This window comes from Setaria italica, chromosome IV (genome assembly GCF_000263155.2).
Source record: "Setaria italica strain Yugu1 chromosome IV, Setaria_italica_v2.0, whole genome shotgun sequence".
Lineage (NCBI taxonomy): Eukaryota > Viridiplantae > Streptophyta > Magnoliopsida > Poales > Poaceae > Setaria > Setaria italica.
Genome location: NC_028453.1, coordinates 37069724 through 37087205, shown reverse-complemented (window position 1 = coordinate 37087205; position 17482 = coordinate 37069724). Strand labels below are relative to the sequence as shown.

At 48.1% G+C, this 17482-nt stretch overlaps 5 protein-coding genes across 8 annotated transcripts; 2 read left to right on the top strand and 3 right to left on the bottom strand.

The window, feature by feature from the left end:
• Positions 1-52: 52 nt before the first annotated feature.
• On the bottom strand, positions 53-3589 carry LOC101779070 (cysteine desulfurase, mitochondrial). Of its 4 annotated transcripts, none has more exons than XM_022826197.1 (2): positions 2010-3589; positions 53-339 (listed from the first exon to the last, which is right to left on the bottom strand). In XM_022826197.1, exon 1 carries the CDS (start codon positions 3432-3434, stop codon positions 2079-2081), a length of 1356 nt encoding a protein of 451 aa, XP_022681932.1. In that variant the 5' UTR covers positions 3435-3589; the 3' UTR covers positions 53-339; positions 2010-2078. The 4 variants fall into 4 exon arrangements, with proteins under 4 accessions (XP_022681932.1, XP_022681933.1, XP_004966156.1 ...); XM_022826198.1 differs by having other exon boundaries at positions 76-327; XM_004966099.2 differs by having other exon boundaries at positions 76-339; positions 1930-3588.
• Positions 3590-3934: 345 nt separating this feature from the next.
• Positions 3935-7678, top strand: LOC101778262 (uncharacterized protein At2g39910). Its single transcript, XM_004966096.3, has 7 exons — positions 3935-4544; positions 4779-4865; positions 5024-5214; positions 5915-6110; positions 6295-6359; positions 6496-6597; positions 7251-7678. Exons 1-7 carry the CDS (start codon positions 4032-4034, stop codon positions 7366-7368), a joined length of 1272 nt encoding a protein of 423 aa, XP_004966153.1. The 5' UTR covers positions 3935-4031; the 3' UTR covers positions 7369-7678.
• A 2-nt stretch (positions 7679-7680) lies between these two features.
• LOC101778659 (acetylajmalan esterase) lies at positions 7681-9351 on the bottom strand. The gene is made up of 4 exons (XM_004966097.4): positions 9015-9351; positions 8674-8886; positions 8368-8516; positions 7681-8232 (listed from the first exon to the last, which is right to left on the bottom strand). Exons 1-4 carry the CDS (start codon positions 9265-9267, stop codon positions 7711-7713), a joined length of 1137 nt encoding a protein of 378 aa, XP_004966154.1. The 5' UTR covers positions 9268-9351; the 3' UTR covers positions 7681-7710.
• Positions 9352-10930: 1579 nt separating this feature from the next.
• LOC101760415 (pentatricopeptide repeat-containing protein At5g44230) lies at positions 10931-13319 on the top strand. Its single transcript, XM_012845329.2, has one exon. The coding sequence runs from the start codon at positions 11041-11043 to the stop codon at positions 13003-13005; it is 1965 nt and encodes a 654-aa protein (XP_012700783.1). The 5' UTR covers positions 10931-11040; the 3' UTR covers positions 13006-13319.
• A 290-nt stretch (positions 13320-13609) lies between these two features.
• On the bottom strand, positions 13610-15753 carry LOC101777856. Its single transcript, XM_012845150.2, has 3 exons — positions 15091-15753; positions 14626-14870; positions 13610-14223 (listed from the first exon to the last, which is right to left on the bottom strand). The coding sequence occupies exons 1-3, from the start codon at positions 15128-15130 to the stop codon at positions 13756-13758; spliced, it is 753 nt and encodes a 250-aa protein (XP_012700604.1). The 5' UTR covers positions 15131-15753; the 3' UTR covers positions 13610-13755.
• Between the last annotated feature and the right edge of the window lie 1729 nt (positions 15754-17482).

The following is a 17482-nucleotide window of genomic DNA, read 5'->3' as shown; positions in this document are numbered from 1 at the left end:
AACAGAGAACATATGGCCATATGGCATGGATGTTAGCTGACAAATCCAAATTGAGGTAAGTTTATCTGTCAGGACTGAGGAGCAAATAACAACATTTATCAGACCAAAATATATTCACAGCACTGACACTGCGCCTTCAAATTGTATTTCAGACAATACCAAGTATTTGAAGTATCCTTATTTTGTTTCAACATACTCTATCTACATTAAAGAAAAGGCATAGCTAACCCTCGTGGAATACATCTCAGCCCTTCCTACCGCTGAAGAATCCATTCCTGTATAACAGAACCTCGAGATGATTGCACCCATAGGAATGTCTTCACCAGTCTGAAAGAGATTCTAACATGAGACACCAAATTAGAATTGTGATTACTCCTTGTAATTTAAGATTTATTGAAATTTGAAAATAGCCTCAATGATACGAGAAGATCTGCCCCAATGACTAGAGCAAATGGCCAAAGCAAGATTTACTAATCGCAAAACAAGTCATTTAGAGACCAGTAGGCACCAAGAAACATTCACGAGTAGAACAAGAACCAGACACTACTGCAAATGGAACATTCACAGAGAGCTCATCTTTACTTCAAAAAAAAAAAACAGAGAGCTGATCTAGTGATGATTATGGCAGAAATTTTTTTAATGAACCTAGAAATATGATCTCACCAGGCACAAATGAGTAACTTTATGACATGTCCTGCTAACTATTTGAAACAATTGGTATCAACTACCATATTTCTGCAAATATTTAGATTGGACATGTGAAAACAATGTCTGTTAGATTTGTCAAAAAAGGAACTCCAATAATAAATTTTAGTTTGCACAAAAACAGAGTTCTGTTTCGGAGATCAACTGTGTTGGTTTCCATAATCACTATTTTTGTGATTGGATGATGTAATTACCAACAAAATGCATCAATGAAGCAAGACCAAAAGAAGATTAAGGAGAATGACATCAAAACACAATCATACAATAAGATTAATGAACAACTGCATTCAAAGGAAGAGGTAGAAAAAATAGTAATAGAACAAATGCAAGGGGAGCCTTAAATTCGCCAATATACCAGTAGGCTCAGTACAAGAATAGGATACACTAGACTGGTTAGTATATACCTACAGTGGAACTAACATAGTATATTCATGTAAAGCCTTGCAACTCAGTGCTATTTATATGAAAACGCTGATGATAGAAACAAGATTAATATGGCACAACCAAGTAATTTTTAATCACAATATACTAATACTTACCCTCCCTTCATCTAGTCCCCCAAAAATATACAGGCCAAACATAACAAATGAGATATGAAATATTCAAGTCTAGCCTAATGGTCACAACTGGGTCTGGTATCACGCAGCACATTTAAGCACTGCAATTTCAGTGGGAAGCAAACAAAGGCCAGGTCTGGTAACGTGGCTAGATTTTGCCAGTTTAGCTCATCATGGTTGGCATGCTTGGGCTTGTTTAACCTGGCCTCGCAATTCCACAAGGAATAAAATTGGCTCAACTGGCTATGGAGGTTTGGTTTTAAATCCTAATGATTTTGAACCGATTTGAATAAAACACCAAAAAGCACATAGCACAACTCCAAATAAACAGTTTCAAAGGTATTATGAAAATGTAATCTTCTTAACCAGGGTCCATTTTGGTGAATTTCTTGTATTGCATCCTGAAAGCAAGAAAGTGCCTTGTATATTTCTTGATCAGCAGTTCAGCAGACACTTGCGAAATCTCATTGGAAAAAAAAAAAATCCCCTGCTAGACTACAGGACAAAACCTTAATAGGTCTTCTTCAAACTGATCAAGTCATATCATCACGGAAATTATTACACACAATGCTTGCTCATAACAAATCACTACGAAAATATTGCCCTTGTTGTCATACGCTAAAAATTCCATCATAGGGTATCCTGAACAGGAGTAAGATTACTCTACCTGGTGATTGGAACCATGGCAGCCTCTCTTTTGAAACAAAACAGCACATAACAGAGGGCAGGCAACTAAGAGCCACATACCTATGGCTATGTATGCATTCTGTGTACATCTAGAGAACTTAGGAGTGCCTGTTTGTCATGAAAACTGCCTCAGTGCTGAGACCACTCGATGCTCTTAAGGTCAATGCCAGCCTTGGCCATCTCATAGAGTGGGCTCATGTCACGGAGTTTCTTCACCTGACGCACAGTGAGCTCAATTGCTCTGTCAACCTCTTCCTCAGTAGTAAAGCGGCCAATACCAAAGCGAATAGAGGTGTGCGCCATATCCTCCTCCACCCCGAGTGCACGCAGAACATATGAGGGCTCCAAGCTGGCACTAGTGCATGCACTGCCGCTCGACACAGCCACCTCCTTCAGCCCCATCAGCAAGCTCTCCCCCTCCACATATGCAAATGACAAGTTCAGGTTGCCTGGGTAACGGTGCTCCATGCTTCCATTGATGACAACCTCATCGACCTGCGCACGAATGCCATCAAGCAGCCTCTGCTGCAGAGCACTGACTCTCCTATGGTCATAATCCATCTCTTGAGCTGCAATCTCACAGGCGGCACCAAATCCAACAACAAGCGGCGTGGGCACTGTGCCACTGCGGATGCCACGCTCCTGCCCACCACCACTCATCTGCGGCTCCACCCTGATACGCGGACGCCGGCGAAGGTAGAGCGCCCCAACGCCCTTGGGGCCATAAATCTTGTGCCCGGAGAGGGACATGAGGCCAATCCCCATCCTGTTCACATCAATCGGGATCTTCCCCAGCGCCTGCGCGGCATCAGTGTGGAACGGCACGCCCTTCTCTTTGCAGATGCGCCCAATCTCCTCGAGCGGCTGCACGACGCCGATCTCGTTGTTGACGGCCATGACGGAGACGAGCCCGGTGTCGGGGCGGATGGCGTCCTCGAGCTGCGCGAGGTCGACGAGCCCGTCGCTGCGCACGGGGAGGTAGGTGACCTCGAACCCCTCCTGCTGCAGGTAGCGGCAGGAGTCGAGGACGCACTTGTGCTCGGTCTGCGTGGTGATGACGTGGCGGCGGCGGTCGCGGTAGAAGCGCATGACGCCCTTGACGGCGATGTTGTTGCACTCGGTGGCGCCGGAGGTGAAGAAGATCTCGCGCGGGTCGGCGCCGACGAGGGAGGCGACGCTGGCGCGCGCGGCCTCGACGGCAGCGTCGGACTCCCAGCCGTAGAGGTGCGTGCGCGAGTGCGGGTTCCCGTAGCGGGAGAGGTAGAAGGGGAGCATGGCGTCGAGCACGCGCGGGTCCACGGGGGTCGTCGCCTGCATGTCCATGTACAGCGGGCGGCCCGAGATGCGCACGCCCTTGACGGTGATGGATTCCTCCTCCTCCTCCGAGGCCACCGCCGCCGCGGGCGCGGCAGCCGTGGAGAGGGCGCGGACCGCGGGGGCGCCGCGGCGAAGGAAGAGAGGGAGGAGGCGGCGGGAAAGGGCCATGTCGTGGGGTGGAGTGGGCTGGGGAGGGTTGGAGTTGGGGGGCGCCGCCGCGGGGCTCCCGTTTCGACGGAGGGGCGATTTGGGAATTGCGGGGAGGTGGTGTGGCGGCGGGAGGACGGAGGAGCGAGCACGAGCTGGGGGCAAACTGGCAGCGACTGTTTTCTAGGAAAGACCCTAGTATTTAAGTTTTCGTTCAAACATGCTGCAAAATTGGATCGCGATTATTAATCGCGATCCAATTTGGGACCTCTGTCAACCGTCAGATCGAATAAGTGCGGCTCCGAAACGAGGCGGAGCAAACTGGCAGCGGCTATTTCACAGAATACTCCCCATTGTTTACATATGCTGTCAAACAGGCCCCAAATTGGATCGCGATTAATGGTCGCGATCCAATTTTCAGATCATTTGGAACCGTCCGATCGTCCATCCGCGGCTCCGGTCGCAGCCGAGCAGAAATGGCCGGTGCAGTTTTCCAAAAAGGACCCTTCACTGACAAGGACGGTTAAATGAGAGGTGGCACCACGACGGCGGCGGCGACCGGCGACGAGGTGTGAACTCGCAGCAGAGCAGGCAGGTGCTCGAACCTTCCAGTCCGCCATGCCCCAAGCCACCGCGGCCGCCGCCGCAGCAGCGGCGAAGCTCCCCCGCGATGCCCTCCTCCGCATCGCGGCGCCGCTCCGCGAGCCCCTCGTTGCTGCGCCCTACGAGCCTCCCGCGGGCTCATCCGCTTCCGTCAAGTCCCTCCTCGCCTCTCTCCTCCCTTCCACTTCCCCGTCCCAGCCCCAGTCCCTGGCGGGCAAGGAGGCAGCGGACCTCCTCCTCTTCTGCGCCGCCGTCCTCGCGGCCTCCCCGGAGTACCCCGCGCTGCACTGGGTCCCAGCGGGCCTCTCGGGGGCGGCCGCCACCGCGGTGGGGGAGATGGCGGCGGTGGGCGGGTGGGGCAGCGTCGGGGAGATGGTGGTGGCCGTGATGCCGGAGGTGGTGCCTCCACTCAAGGCCGTGGTGAAGGACTCGTGCGTTGACGCTGACAACGACGAGATTGGGGCTGTGAAGCCGCCCAAGGAGCAGGCTGTAGTCGCCGCGCACCAGTTCCGGTGGCTGGTGTCTCAGGTTTGTGCTCTGTGAATAGTACTTGAGATCTTGAGCATTGTTCTTGTCAATAGATGGGATTACAAGTTTGCAAGTAGGAGAAAATTTGACGCTCTGAATAAAATGCCATGCTCTGAAAATGTTTTGCACTGGAAACTGTATTAGTGTCTGTGGCAGCAGAACTGTATCAGTAAGTGAAGTAGTAATATTATGGCACTGGAGATGTTCACTTCAGTATCTATTTTTGTGTTTCAGGTTTGTTACCCTAAGCTTGGGGATTTGTGTTGGTTAGTCATCCCTTGTGCTCTGACGACATTAGATCATTGGTCACCAGAGGTTAAGGTATGGTTGCTGTTTATTGTTTGGTTTCTCTACTGGGGATAATATGGGCTGTATATTACTGCCAACCTTGTCTTAGTAGCATTTGCTTACATTTGGTTGCTATAAGCACAGTTCAACCTTTGGTCCTGTTGACGAACATTGTTCCATATAATTGACAGGAACAGGGAATGGTCAGTTTCATACACATAGCAAAGAATGTGAAAGTAACGGAATTAAGTTTGTATGAAGATGCCATACTTGATGCATGCTGCCATAACATTCCTGCCGACGATGAGTTATGGTATCGTGTTGTTGAGGTATCTGTGCTATTGTTAACAATCACTCAGCGAAGTAATCCCCGCAGCTCTTGGTAAAATCTCTTTCTAGTTCAAATCTTTTGCCCTTTTTTTTCAGTTCAGTTGTGATCAAGTCTGTTCTAGTGCTCTTCCTAGCTTATAAGTTCCAAGATGAGAAACCTATCTTGCTTCAAGTTTTTATTGGAGTATGCATATTCAGAAATGTATATGATAATATGTGATTTCCATTGTTCTCTTTCAGTTTATGAACTGTGAACTATGGTACACCTTTTAAATTTTACAACTGAAAAATAGAGAGAGCTGACTGGGGGAAATGATTGCCTTTTATTTTAATAAAATTTAAATGAGGCACCACTACTTCCATCTTGCGGGAAACAAACATTTACCAATTGAATGGTTTGGGAGTGAAAACTTCAACATAGTAATGGGAAATACAACATATTTGTACTCATATTGAGATGCAAAATCATTGCTGAAGAACCTAAGTAAAAAGATTAGTGTTTACTGTGAAGAAGTCAAGCTAGTAAAAAGAGATGTTTGAAGTTTTCTTAGATGGATCATTGATAATAAATTTAAGTAGCTGGATAACTATTGGCTGATATTTTCATGCTAATATATGTTTCAGAGTTCCATGCTTGGATTGCATAGTTGCATAATCTGTTGACTCTAATATAAATATCCACAAAATGTCTTGTATATTTTCTTAAACTATCTAATATTTTTTATTTAATTTCATTTTTTAATTGGTTGCAGGTATGATCGAATGCTTAGTGAGATGTTGGGCCACCTGGAACGGCAACCACTAAATAAAGAGCGCCGTGTTGCATGGCTGACCCTTGTTGGGCCAGTTTTTGATGCTATGGGCCTCTTCTTACTGGCTCATTTTCGCCGCCTTTTCTTACTCTTTTTCCAGTGGATGCATACTGACGATGATAAGACAGTTCTGCTGGTAAGGAAAAAGTTCCTTATCATGTGCATGCAATACAGTTAAATTAGCATTGCGAGAAATTGTGTGTGCCGGCCCTTCAGGTGTCCATATTTTGGTCAACTACGCCAAGTTTTTTTACCATATGGAATTTTCTTAATGTAGTTGATTATGGAATTTTGATATTTTGACAGTGAATTCTTTTCAGGTTTTGGAGCAAATGCATGCCATCATCAAGCTTACTTGGATTCGGAAATCACCTCATACTTCAAGGTATTAGGACTTGTGATTTATGTCTTCTTACTTACCTCATTCTGCTTGCTGTGCTCACTGTATCTGGTTGTTCCAAAGGCATGAAAATGTTCAATTGACTAACAAGTGGCTTCCAACCCACTTCCATTGTGCTTAGATTGGTGGATGAACTTGCTCTCTTGTATAAAGAGTCAGCGACAAGGAGCAGCCGCGAGGTCATACGAAGTCATATCCTGGAAATGCTTGTACTGCTTCAGAAGTAAGAAACTCTCATAATCTCCTTCACTAGCAGTTATAGTTTCTAGATCACATGCATAGTGAAGCACATTAGCTGACGAGAAGAATTTTTTAAACCAGCGCATTCTGTGTCATTGGCTTCTACTCTGCTGCCTAGGTGTTCCTAGCTTGCAGAGTTGATATTGTTCTTCATTTTAGTTGGCCTATTTGGAATCATGTTTGAGATTGACTTATGCTACTTTGCAGTAGCTTATAGCTGACCATTTGAATATAATTTATCCACCTCGGCAATGGGATTATTGATCAGAATGGGACAGGGGCTATGCTATTTCATTTTGAGGGATGGATCTCATCTGAATACACATGTATTCTTGTTATCTTTATAGACAGCTGAGATTAGAGTAGGGTGTACTATTCACATATGCCATGTTGTTTTGTTAACAAGGAAGTAATTCATTGCCTTATGCATTGGTTATGGCACTTTGGAACTGGGGACAGGTCGCTGTAGGTTAGGTTTAAGTACCAACTTTTAGCATACCACAATTAAATACAAACAGGAAAAAGCGATCTCATATGAAAATGCTAACAATATTTTTGCCACTTGGAACTGCATTCGACCAATATTTTTGCCTTGGACATCTCTGTTTCTTATATCAGTGGTGTGTGCTGATGCAGGTGCAAGGGACAACAGTTTGAGGAGGCTTGGAAGAAGCATGAACGTGATCCAGACTTGACGATGCTTCTGTCAAGTTTCAACCAGCTTTGTATAAAAAATAGTTCCCCAGGATGTTGAGTTTCACTAGGAATTCTTACTGTAAATACTTAACCATTGCCTATTCTGCCATTCTGGTCTGGGAACGAAATCAGCTCTGACTCTGATTCTTGTGGCAACACCCATCCAAAATTTCGAAGTATCCTTAGGGGCAACTGGGTCAAGGCATGAACAATTCATTCCTTGTCGGTATCTCTTCCTATCCTCTATTCTGCTACACACGTTTGTATTCTGTGTTTAGCTTAGATGAAATCATGATGGCACCATTGCTCTTGCAACGTGTACTTTGCTCATAGCTTGATTCATTACGTACGTGCCTCTAGCTTATAGCATATTCCTATCCATCCTGTATGAAGATCGTGTCTATGTCTGGCCATATTTCTCCGGGAAGCTGAGTATCTGCGGCTCCAGGTACTTTCCATGGTAGATGAGCCTGGACATGGCCCTGTACGCGGCCTGCGTCATGTGGATCCCGTCCCAGCTCAGGTACGCCGCCGGCTCCGCGCACGCCGTCGCCCCCGCGAACCCGCACATCCGCCGCCAGTCGAAGTTGTACTCGCCGCCGCCGGCGCCGCAGCAGGCCTTGCGCGTGCTCGCCGCGTCGAAGCCCAGCGAGGAGGCGTTGTGGAGGAGCGCGAGGAAGGAGTTGAAGTAGTCGGCGTAGGCCACGGACGCGCCCGGGCGCGACGCCTGCAGCTCCGCCACCGCGCGCTGCAGCCGCGAGTTGTGCTTGGCGGCGAAGCGGTTCAGCTCCCGGAGGCACCCGTACGCGTCGTAGTCCGCCGGCTCCGACGTGCCGGCGTTCATGGCCAGGTAACCCGGCACGCACCCGATGGGGAAGTTACCCGGGATGATCACCTTGCCTGCTCCCATGTCAAGCACTTCCTGCATGCGTGATCGTGATTCAATAAGGAATTAATTACCACAACTTTTAATTTCCTCAGTCATCTTAAAATTTTTACTGCTACCAATGTAACAAGTCCATCGGTGCAATTTGTATGCGTGAGGCGAGATGTTTACCTTGGCTGCGTCGATGATGGTCTTTATGACCCCTGGGATCAGTTTCTCCACCTCGGTCATGGGCTTGTTCGCGAAGAACTCGTAGTTGTAATCGTTTCCACCGATCTCACCGACCAAAACCAGAGAACTCTGAAGCTTCTTGCGTATCTCTGCAATCACACGAAAAATGTCTTGAACTTGAATTTCACGCAGAGATCTAGCAGGTTCAGACATCACTTGTGCCAAGAGCAGAGTGTGGTGGTGCACTGACTGATCAGCGCGAGGAATGTGGGCAACTGAAAGGAGAAAAGGAACGAGAGGAATTGCCTTCGTCGGTGCCGAAGCTGGACTTCATGAAGTCCTTGAACCACCGCAGCTGCACCTTGAGGGAGTTGGAGGCGAAGGGCATGGGCACGGTGAGGTTGAACTGGTCTGCGGGGTCCACGGCAGTGGCTCCGGCGACGGCGAAGTTCACGCCGTGGTCGAAGCTCTTGTTCTTGCCGAGGTACGGGTTCAGGAACGGGAGGCCCATGTCCTGAGCTGCACTCATGTACAGACGAAAGGTTAATGCGTGTCACTACTCACAATCTACTTTTTTTTTTTTTGCTCCAGTGAAACACGTCTAATGTGTTCAGGTTCTGGAACAACTGTTAACATGATTACATTACCCAGGAAGTCGATCATGAGGAGGCCGTCAGAGCAGCGTCCCGTCGGGGTTCCCAGAGTGACGCCGTAGGGGAGATGCTTGATGGTCTCGAACATGCCGGGAGGCGCCTCCTTGACTAGGTTCCCCGTGTCAGTGATGGAGTCGCCGAGGCTGTAGATGGCAGTGACGCCATTGCCTTCTCCCTGGCCAAGACAGCAGCGCAAGAACAGAGCAAGGAGGGAGAGAGGCAGGAGGAAAGCTGCGGAGGAAGCCATGCAGAAACCAAACACTAGTAAATGGCTCGTGAAAGAGATCGAATCGACTGACGAGGAGGTACGTGCCGGCCCCAGCCTTTTTATAAGCAGAATGGATGGATGGATGGATGGGGGAGAGGAGTAGGAGGATGCACTTGGGCGCGCACCATGATCGGCCACCGCATGTTCTAGAACGAGAGCATGGATGGGTGGCGATTTCGCCGCCCAGAAGACTCGGTCGGCCGCGCGTGTAGATGGAGATAGAGATGTCTTTTTGATCGAGGACCATGCTTTTTTCACCTTGTTACCGAAAAGAATGCGTCATGAGATCGGATCGCGTCCGAGATTACGGGGGAGCTCCTTTTGACCACAGCCATCCTGACAGTCTCGACCGTGAGGTAAAAGTCAGTTCAAGGGAGAGGCCAAGCCTCTCTCAGTATACATCAGGTTTCCACATTAGCAAAAGATCAAAAGAATTCCTGGATCCTGGTACTACTTTTATGCCATAGAAACGCAGGATTCAGAGAACTCTGAACTTGAATAACTGACTAGCTTTGATGCCATGGAACAGGAACTGCGAGTGCTGTACTTGCAACAACATGGGAGGCTACCAATGTGGCGAATTCAGGCTTTCAGAGAAGGAGAGAAGTGTGCACCTGAATAATGCACCCCATTGGCCCAATTGGGAGCATTATTGCTGCCGATGGGGGTAAAAAAAGCCTGAACTTTAAAAGTAACGGAAAACGGCCTCGCGCGCACGCTCGGGGGTGCGAAGTGGGCGACCGGCCTCCCCTCCCGGTGCGCTGCTTTTCGCCCAGCTTTTTCGACCGGGTGATATGGCGGTGGATGCGAATGCGATTGGGCTGTGCGCGGAGTGCGATTGGGGTGGCGGAATACGAATCTCTCAGCAATCCCGTGCTCTGGAGGCCGAGAGCCACGCCTGGTTTTGGCGGCTGCTTGGGAGGCCGAGAGGCGAGGGCTAGTGGCTGGCTGTGTGCTAGCTTAGCTAGCCTCTGCGCCTTGGGGGTGGTCGGGTGACAAAGTGTGATCGGCATGTAAAGGAGATTGTGTGATCAGGGGAGGAAGTATCGGCTGGGTCGTGTGCTTTTGTTGTGTGTGCTGTGATGAGGCGTCGGCGTGAAGAACGGGAAGGGAAAATGAACCAGGAGTTTTCTTTTCTTTCCTTTCTTTTTTGAGTAACGAACCAGGAGTTGTGAAGGGGAACGCCGGAAGAATGTATCGCTAGACTCGGAAGCTTTGCCTGATTCTGTACTTTCGCAACGTGCAGGATGAGCCACACACTTATGTGACTCTCACCTGCGCCATACGTGGGCGCACAGTGCGTGCACACCCAAAGTAGGAGTAGTACACGATGCTTTTCCTTGCAAAAAAAAGTAATAATATACAATGCTTTCGCAAGAAAAAAGTAGTATACAACACTCAACGCTACTGAAATGAGTGGCTGGGAAAGTTCTTTTTAATGGAAGTTGGAAAGTGCAGGCTGCATGTGGGCCTGCAACTGAGGGGGAGCCGGCGAGACGGTTCAAGCCCATTTATGCTGCTGTGGGCTGTGCCCCACGTTTCACCCTCTAGGACGCAACGACCTGCGCGGCCCAAACCAGCTGACAATCTGCCATGGCCCATGGGGTTGGTTGTCACTCCCGCGGCGGCAAACCACCTCCCGTTTCGAAACCGACCCCGCCGCCGCCCTCCATGGTGCCGCACCCGCACGGGCCGCACCTCGCTTCGCACCTGCACCGCGGCGCCGCACGCCCATGACACCGCAACGCCGGCATGGTGCACCTCGCCCCGCGTCAGCTCTCCGCGCGGCTTCAGGCTCCACCGCAACCGCCGCCGCGCCCGCCGACCGACCTGCCGCTCCCGCTCCTCCCGCCGCCGTCGCTCACATCGCTGCTGCTCGCCGCCGTCGCCTCCTCGCCCTCCCTCCGGCACCTCCGCCACGTCCACTCGCTCATCGTCCGCCTGCCTGTCCCGCCGCCCACCGTCCCGCTCCTCCTCTCCCGCCTGCTCCGCCGCCTCGCCGCGCTCCCGCTCCCGCCCGCGCGCGCGCCGCTCCGCTACGCGGCCGCCGTCTTCTCCTCCCTCTCGCCGCCCGACCCCTTCCTCGCCACCGCGCTCCTCCGCTTCGCGCACCTCACGCAGCCGCCCCTGGAGACCTTCCGACTCTTATCCTGGCTCCGCCGCGAGCGCGGCGGCGAGCTCCCGTTTCTCCCGTTCGCGTTCTCCCCACTGGCCAAGTCTGCGGCGGCCGCGCGCTCCCTACCTGCTGCAGCCGCGTCCCACGCGGTCTCGATCCTTCTCGGAGGGTTCGATAAGCATCGCTTTGTTGAGAACTCGCTGATCGGCGCGTACGTTGCATGTGGCGACGTCGGCGCTGCACGTAAGGTGTTTGATGATATGATGGTGAAGGATGCAATTTCTTGGACAAACATTGTGGTGGCGTATTCTAAAAGTGGGGATATGGGGTCAGCGGAGGAGGTGTTTGCGCGGTGTCCGGTGAAGGATATGGTGGCGTGGACAGCTATGGTGACTGGGTATGCGCAGAATGCCATGCCAGTGAAGGCATTGGAGGCATTTGAGCAGATGGCGGCAACCGGCATTGCCATTGATGAAGTTTCACTGACCGGTGCCATCTCAGCTTGTGCTCAGCTTGGTGCGGTGAGGCGTGCCGCCTGGGTACAGGAGATTGCAGAACGGAATGGTTTTGGGAGGAATGTGGTTGTTGGGTCGGGGTTGGTGGACATGTATGCCAAGTGTGGTCTCATTGACAAGGCGTGTGAGGTTTTTGAAGGGATGCAAGAGAAGAACGTGTACACTTATAGCTCAATGATTGTTGGCCTAGCATCACACGGGAGGGCTAACGATGCAATTGCTTTGTTCAACAACATGGTTAGCAGGGCATATGTGGAACCGAACCATGTTACCTTCATTGGAGTATTGACAGCTTGCAGCCATGCTGGGATGGTTAAAGAAGGGCGCTACTACTTTGCGCAGATGAAGGACAGGTATGGGGTATTGCCTTCTGCAGATCACTATGCTTGTATGGTTGATTTGCTTGGGCGATCTGGATTGGTGATTGAAGCCCTTGATCTAGTGAAGTCTATGACCGTAGAGCCTCATAGTGCTGTCTGGGGGGCACTGCTAGGCGCTTGCCGAATCCACGGAAATACTGCAGTTGCTAAGGTTGCCGCTGAACATCTTTTTAAGCTCGAGCCAGAGGGCATGGGGAACTATGTCTTGTTATCAAATACACTTGCGTCGGCAGGAGAGTGGGATGAAGTGTCGAAGGTTAGGAAACTGATGCGAAATCGGAGGCTGAAAAAGGACCCTGCAGTTAGCTGGTTTGAAGGCCAGGATGGTTTGGTGCATCAGTTCTTTGCTGGTGATAATACTCACCCAAGGACAAATGAAATAAAGAAGGCATTGCTGGAGTTAGTAGAAAAATTGAAGCTTGCAGGTTATGTGCCAAATCTGAGTTCAATTGTTTATAATGTAAGTGAGAAAGAGAAAGAAAGACTGTTGATGGGTCACAGCGAGAAGCTTGCTCTGTCATTTGGATTGCTCACACTTGGGTCTAGATCTACAATTAGGATTGTAAAGAATCTAAGGATCTGTGAGGACTGCCATTTGTTTATGCGATTGGTATCAAAAGTTGAGCCCATCAACATTATTGTCAGGGACAATATGAGATTCCATCACTTCAAAGATGGAGAATGCTCCTGCAGTGGATTCTGGTGAATGCAGAATATGATTTTTAAATAAGTTAATAAGTGGCAGGATATCTCTCAAATTAGAAGTTGTCAAACTTATTCATCTGGCTTGTTTCGGAACATAGAACACTCAGCTTTGAATGCAAGAACAAGCTAACTTCAGAATACGAAGAGATACATGAGTCATGACGCAGGCATAGTTGGCAATGTTTCATAATAGAGAAGTTTGGGTGTTTGATTGGGAAAGTGGTCATTGATTTTTAGAAAATGATACTTAAAGCATATAATATGTAAAACACACATGCTATAGGAGAAACTCCTTTTGTGATAGCAATGGATATAAGTATGTAACTATTTCTATGGGAGAGCTGAAATCAGAATCTTTTATCTCTTCCAAACTTGCTTGATGCGGTTTCATCTTTGTTCTAAAACTCTACATTATGGGCAAGACAAAACAAGAACTGACCTTCCACGAATTCTTTGCTTGGCATTGCATTAATGCAGCTCTAGCCAGTAGTCATGCCTGACAGGCCCTAGATTTTAGCATACAGATTTTGAGTGACTAAGAAATAATTCTGAGCAAAATTTGATGGAAGCATTAAAGGCTGTAGGAGTTTTTTTTGTGAGGTGTCTTAGGTGTTAAAACTGCATTGTTCTTCAGACTTGTATTTCCACAAATGCATATGCCCTTTTTACGGGGGCTTTGTCTTGCACAGAATGAAACTCTGGCGCTGTGCCATTACACCATCTAACTAACTAATTAGATAACCAACTTGTCTCATCGATGCTGACCAGAAGGGTTTCTTTCCCTGCTGCCCGAGAATAGCCAATGTGGTCCTTTTGTTGCAGGTGAACTGGGGCCGATGCTTAGTTTGAGGTCAAGATCACTCTCCACAGAGGCACTACAATTTCCATCTTCGACTGCTTTATGGCTGCCTACTGGGTTTTCTGTGCGATTTCCTTCTTTGGTTGCTGAGTTTTCTTCACTGAAGAGGCTTAAGCATGTTCTTGGTTTGCATTCTTGAAGACCCAAATGTTCAGGTACTTGCGGGGTAGCAGAGTGTTGTGCATTACCAAGGCAAGCAGATTGATTAGTCTCAGAGGTGGAAGGACTTCTGTTATGGTTTGATCTTGATCTCTGCACTATTTGTTGACTTTCTTCTGTTCTAGATTGGAAATGCTTCCCACAACCAACTTCAGTCATCAGTGATTTCTGTACATGATATAGCCGATGCAGTTCGTGCACCTGATGCAAAAAGACAGTATAAAATGCAAAGGTTCTGTGTTGCTGGAATTACAATATAACTTAGATCCTATTAACAGTTGACTGTCAACTTATCTCTGGAAAGATGAAAGTTTATGCATAATAAGCAGTAGTATGCACTACATTATAACAAGAACCTATAACGATCTGTTAACTTTCTCATCTACACATGCAAATATACTTTGCAAAATCAAAAGTTTCGGGAGTCTCACTTCTTAATGAAATGTAACGTAGCTCTCTGGCGTTTTCGAGGAAAAAATATGCTTGGAAGTCAAGACCTGTTACCGTGTCTGATCTACGTGTTTCCAATATTCTAGAGATATCTGGTGAATCTTATCATTTACGAGATGGCTTTCAAAGAGTACATGGCTACTTGTTATGTACCTGCTGTCTGAAGACCTTATCATGCTCCATGATTGTTCTCCTAACAGATTCCTTCCTATCATGCTTGGAATGCTCATCCATTGGCTCCTCCAAGCAGTGCAAAAGCTTTTGCCCACTAGCTTTCAGCAATAATTTGGCTGTCTTCTTGAAAGAATCTCTACTCTCTATATCCCTTGTGATGGTTTCCTTTATCTCCAACAAGGCGAGGAGGATTCTATGAGTACCAAGCAGATCAGCAGCCATTCCTGAAACAATCAGTTTGGAAGGTCAGTACCTTCAGTGCTAGCCATCACAAAGGACTGGAGAAAATTGTCATAGAAATTTAAAACTGTAGCCTGTGCCAGGTGCACTATGGTTGCGAGCCAATTATATGGTTGACTGCAGAGTCTGAAGGCAAGTAACGATCAATATTGAGCACTGAATCAAGAATTAAGTAAAGAGGGACTTGCATGTAGATTTACTCACCTGGTGCCCTGGTTCTCATGTTCCAGCTGCTGGTTCTCATGTTCCAGCTGCTTATCTCGCATTTTTCCTCTTCTTTGGTTACAGGTCATGACCACTGGCAATCTCCATAAGCTAGCAGAGCATGAGAATGGGAGGAAGCTCGCTCAAGTCTATCCTCAGCACTCATTACTCATTTCAGAGCCTTAACTACGCATAAGCTCCGAGGGAGAAACTTTGTGAGTAGCTTCCAGGTTCTCTCCTCGCGCTTATGAAGCAAACTTCATACTTTTGTAGTAGAAACAAGCTAGACCAACCAAAAGGAAAGAAAAGGTAGTAGTGCAATGGCTGACAGGCTGTGTGAAGCTGAAGGGTAAGCAGGATGCAGGGGTAGCAGTGCAAAAGTTGCGAAGTTGGAGATCGTTGGCAGGACGTACGCTGCGTCGCTATTTGTTTAACAAACTCAAGGAAAGATCAGGGAAGTGCAGCCAGCAAGCAATCGGAGAGCCAAATCTGGCTGGGTTAATGAAACAAGAAGCCAGCCTAATAACATGTGAAGCAGATATTCCACGCAGGTTTTGCCGGGATTGAAGATGTCAAGGTTTTGGACTTGGCAAGCTCTCTCTTTGTGTGATAGATAAGCTAGGCCATACATATCTTCACATGCTGGTAGTTTGCAGTAGAGATCTGAAGATACCAGGGGCCCACAGCCAGGATTTATCCTAGGCTGTCCATCCTCGTTACAATCCCAACTCTGGGATCTGCCCACAGCCTCAGAAAAGTAAATTGCCGTTTAAGCTTCCATGTGAGTTGCAAGTCCCTTTGTTTGTGTTTCTTTAACCTGGACAGGTTGTCGCTGTACTGTTTCCTCAGCATGTTCTGTCCCTGCCTTCCCAGTGTTCTTGGACGGCTGGATCTCAAAGCAAGGATCTTGTTAATTCATTCATCCCACCGACACAGGTACTAAACTAACGCCTCTTGCTGATCTAAATCACATTTGAGTTGATCAGTTGACTTGCTGCGCACCAGGCTGTTGATCCGTTAATGATTTGGTGTAGTATGTTCAGTACCTATGAAACTCCTGATCTGCATAATATTATAAACATTAATCGGGTTGACTTTGTTTGAGTACCCGGAGGATGCTCTTGAATCTTTCCCTGCCTTGATCTCAGTCTCACCACATGAACATTATCTAGAGCTAGATGCAAGATTGCTGCAAGAGCTTAACGCGATTTCCTCCGTGCTATGGTACACACATAGGACAGTAGGAGTACAACATAGGATAAGATTATGGTGCCCATCACTTGGCTTTCCAAGATTCCTTTGTCAACAACTAAAGATATAATGCCGGGACCAATGATAGGCCTATATATGCTGCATGTCATGTATTCCAACTCCAATATGCATTCACTTCATGTTGGGTTCCCTAGCTTCTCCGCGAAATAAGGGATCCTGAAATCACAGTCACTGTTTCCTGAAAAGGACGAGCACTTGGATATAGCATCTTTAAACCGTTGACGCTCTCATTTCTGTTTTGTTTTATTTTTCATTTGGAAAAAAACACAACTTGTGTTTTTGGTTGAGCCACAACCAATACTAGTATAACTCCTAGGTGAGAGTAGCCTATATCCACCCCTCCTTGTGGAAGTAGTGTGACACTGACACCAGTGCTGTTCTTCTTTGTATTGATCCCTAAATTACCTTTTTTTCCCTGAGTTAGGAAAAAAGAATATATCCGAAAACTAAATATCTAGCTCAGGAAAGTTGGAAAGGAACTTTGCAGCGTTATGTCCATCCACGTACCACGCAAAAGCAAAACCAGTAGCATCACCTCATATACGCGGATAAGTTTGACAGCGATCAGATGGTTGTTGCTGTCTGTACTGTGTGCTCGTGGACTGTTTATCGTACACAGAGCAGACAGCTTGTTCATAAAGAGTTAGAAACATGTTACGTTCAAATTTCCTTGTTGGTTCCTCAGCACTGTTTGGAAATCCTGTTGCACATGGGAAAGATTTGCATCTCACTTGTATATTCTGAAAAAAAATTACACATGGAAATGAAATGACCATGTGCAGGTGCGCTATTGCAGGCTCTGATGTCTGATGCTGCTGCTGCACCGGGATGGAATCAAACGCAGGGATCCCAAATCAGGAGGACCAGCCATCAGCAGGCGCCAAATAATGTAAGCAACCATCTGTCACCGCCGCGCTCCCCTCCAAAGGCCGACAGGCTACCTGCCGTTAATCCTTTTCATCGGCGTCGTGATCTGCGCAGGTGATGCCGCCATGTTTGCATCTCAGCATCCGCACTGGTCATCAAGCCATGGCCAGCACGAGCTCCATCAAACTGGCTGGCTGGCTCTAGCTCACATGGACCACACCCACCCAGCGCTGTGGCAAGCAAGCAGTCCACG

Bases quoted from the DNA above. Each gene is read 5' to 3' on its own strand.
- LOC101779070 (XM_022826197.1), bottom strand. From the start codon at position 3,434: ATGGCCCTTTCCCGCCGCCTCCTCCCTCTCTTCCTTCGCCGCGGCGCC.
- LOC101778262 (XM_004966096.3), top strand. From the start codon at position 4,032: ATGCCCCAAGCCACCGCGGCCGCCGCCGCAGCAGCGGCGAAGCTCCCC. The intron at 4,545-4,778 runs GTTTGTGCTCTG...TTTGTGTTTCAG, and splicing joins TCCGGTGGCTGGTGTCTCAG to GTTTGTTACCCTAAGCTTGG. The intron at 5,215-5,914 runs GTAAAATCTCTT...AATTGGTTGCAG, and splicing joins AGTAATCCCCGCAGCTCTTG to GTATGATCGAATGCTTAGTG.
- LOC101760415 (XM_012845329.2), top strand. From the start codon at position 11,041: ATGGTGCACCTCGCCCCGCGTCAGCTCTCCGCGCGGCTTCAGGCTCCA.
- LOC101778659 (XM_004966097.4), bottom strand. From the start codon at position 9,267: ATGGCTTCCTCCGCAGCTTTCCTCCTGCCTCTCTCCCTCCTTGCTCTG. The intron at 8,887-9,014 runs GTAATGTAATCA...ACATGAGTGCAG, and splicing joins CCTCATGATCGACTTCCTGG to CTCAGGACATGGGCCTCCCG. The intron at 8,517-8,673 runs GCAATTCCTCTC...GTGTGATTGCAG, and splicing joins CAGCTTCGGCACCGACGAAG to AGATACGCAAGAAGCTTCAG.
- LOC101777856 (XM_012845150.2), bottom strand. From the start codon at position 15,130: ATGAGAACCAGCAGCTGGAACATGAGAACCAGGGCACCAG. The intron at 14,871-15,090 runs GTGAGTAAATCT...TGATTGTTTCAG, and splicing joins CATGAGAACCAGGGCACCAG to GAATGGCTGCTGATCTGCTT. The intron at 14,224-14,625 runs GTACATAACAAG...TTTTTGCATCAG, and splicing joins ATAAGGTCTTCAGACAGCAG to GTGCACGAACTGCATCGGCT.